General features: G+C 52.7%; 1 protein-coding gene across 1 annotated transcript; it reads left to right on the top strand.

The window, feature by feature from the left end:
• Nucleotides 1-24: 24 nt before the first annotated feature.
• Nucleotides 25-1,178, top strand: DLX5 (distal-less homeobox 5). The gene is made up of 2 exons (XM_015651259.2): nucleotides 25-252; nucleotides 471-1,178. Exons 1-2 carry the CDS (start codon nucleotides 97-99, stop codon nucleotides 801-803), a joined length of 489 nt encoding a protein of 162 aa, XP_015506745.1. The 5' UTR covers nucleotides 25-96; the 3' UTR covers nucleotides 804-1,178.
• Nucleotides 1,179-1,898: the final 720 nt, after the last annotated feature.

The raw sequence follows: 1,898 nt of genomic DNA, 5'->3' as shown, positions 1-1,898 counted from the left end.
CGGCGCGGAGCGGAGCCTGCCCCCAGCTTAACGTGTGCGTCTCTTTACCGCTCTTGCGCCCGTGCAGAGAAGGAGGTGGCGGAACCCGAGGTGCGGATGGTGAACGGCAAACCAAAGAAAGTGCGCAAACCCCGGACTATTTATTCCAGCTTTCAGCTGGCAGCGTTGCAGAGGAGGTTTCAGAAGACCCAGTACCTCGCCCTGCCCGAGCGGGCCGAGCTGGCAGCCTCCCTGGGACTCACGCAAACACAGGTACCGCGAGCGGTTCTGCTCGGCTCGGCCCGGCGGGTCCAGAACCGGGGCTCACCCCGGAGCGGCGGGAAGGGCTGGATCGGCCCCGCGGAGGGGCGGGAGGGCGGCGGGGCGCCGCAGCTGCGAAGCACCGGCTTGCCAGGCGGGCATTAATGGTGTCGCTTTCCCTCCCCACTCCCTCTTTCCTCCCTTCTCCTCTCCTCCTGCCCCGCTCCCAGGTGAAAATCTGGTTTCAGAATAAAAGATCCAAGATCAAGAAGATCATGAAAAACGGGGAGATGCCTCCGGAGCACAGCCCCAGCTCCAGCGACCCCATGGCCTGCAACTCTCCACAGTCACCTGCGGTTTGGGAACCTCAGGGCTCGTCCCGCTCCCTCAGCCACCATGCCCATGCACACGCTCACCCTCCAAACTCCAACCCGTCCCCTGCATCCAGCTACCTGGAGAGCTCCGCTTCCTGGTACCCCGCTGCCAACTCCATCAACTCCCACCTCCAACCCCACGGCTCCCTACAGCACCCGTTAGCGCTGGCCTCTGGGACGATTTATTAGAGCCTGGTCCTTATTATTTTATTTTTTGTAATTTTTTTTTTTTTTTTGTTCCTTGGACTCCTGTGTTTTACTGTTAAGGAATAATAACGAAAGGAATGCATATGGGGAATTTTTAAAAGGGAAAAGAAACAAACAAAAAGATTAAAATGTGTAAAGCTTGTGCATGTAACTTATTGCATTTCAAAGGAAACCCTTTTTTATACAATACGGACATTTTTTGGCTCAGCTGTGGACACTATCATTGGTGCCTTGAAATCTATGACCTCAACTTTTCCAGAGACTTTTTTCAATGTTATTTTAACCTGTAAATAATTGTAGATAGAGGAATTAAACTGTATATTCTGAATAAAATAAAATTATTTCGACCAAGAGAAACGTTTCCAAATTACCCCTTCTTCTATTAATAAGAGGGAAGAAGTATAATACTAATTTGCTTGCAGAAAGAAAGTGAGGAAAGAGGATGGGAGCTGGGAGCTCACATTCTGTTCCAGTACCGTGCAGTGCCACCGCAGTCCGTGAGTGCTGGGAGGATCCGGTCCTTGCAGGTACCCACGGGCGAGCTGAGGGGCGGCGGTGCTCTCTCCCCGCTGGGAAAGGGGCTCTGGCAAGACCGCGTTCGTCTCATTGCATAGTGCTTTAAACTGAAGGGAAAGATGCCCGTCCTGATGCGAGAAAGCGAATCTCTCGCCTTAAGCCGCCCTGAATCCTTTCCTGAGAGCAATTAGCGTCGAGAGCTGCACACTCCACAGCCCATCAGTCGCCCGTGTGCGCTCGGCTAATTATACAAATTACGTTTCCGTCAAAGGGAGCCACTAAATATGAGAAAAGAATAAAATGAGGGCCCCGCTCCCCTCGCTCCTGCTAAAAGCCTGCAGCGGCTTGGACTGAAGGAGGAACGTTTCAGAGGTACTTTTATTGTTTTTGTTTTATTTTTTACACTATTTAGGGGAAAAAAAACTTGCGTCAGAGCAGTCGCTAGCACTGCCCAGAGCTGGAGGTACGACTTTGGTGAGATGGCCGGAGAGCTGCCCACTGGCGCGGACCTCTCGCATGGAGCGTGGGCTCTCCTCCAGTAGAAATTCTGGCCCGCGGGAT

The sequence above is a fragment of the Parus major genome, chromosome 2, assembly GCF_001522545.3.
Source record: "Parus major isolate Abel chromosome 2, Parus_major1.1, whole genome shotgun sequence".
Taxonomy (NCBI): Eukaryota; Metazoa; Chordata; class Aves; order Passeriformes; family Paridae; genus Parus; species Parus major.
The sequence above is the reverse complement of the archived record's forward strand: the minus strand, read 5'-3'. Positions and strand labels throughout refer to the sequence as shown.

What these genes read in the sequence shown, in the direction of transcription:
- DLX5 (XM_015651259.2), top strand. Translation starts at nt 97, where the DNA reads ATGGTGAACGGCAAACCAAAGAAAGTGCGCAAACCCCGGACTATTTAT. An exon ending in TGGGACTCACGCAAACACAG is followed by an intron (nt 253 to 470) that starts GTACCGCGAGCG and finishes CCCCGCTCCCAG; the next exon opens with GTGAAAATCTGGTTTCAGAA.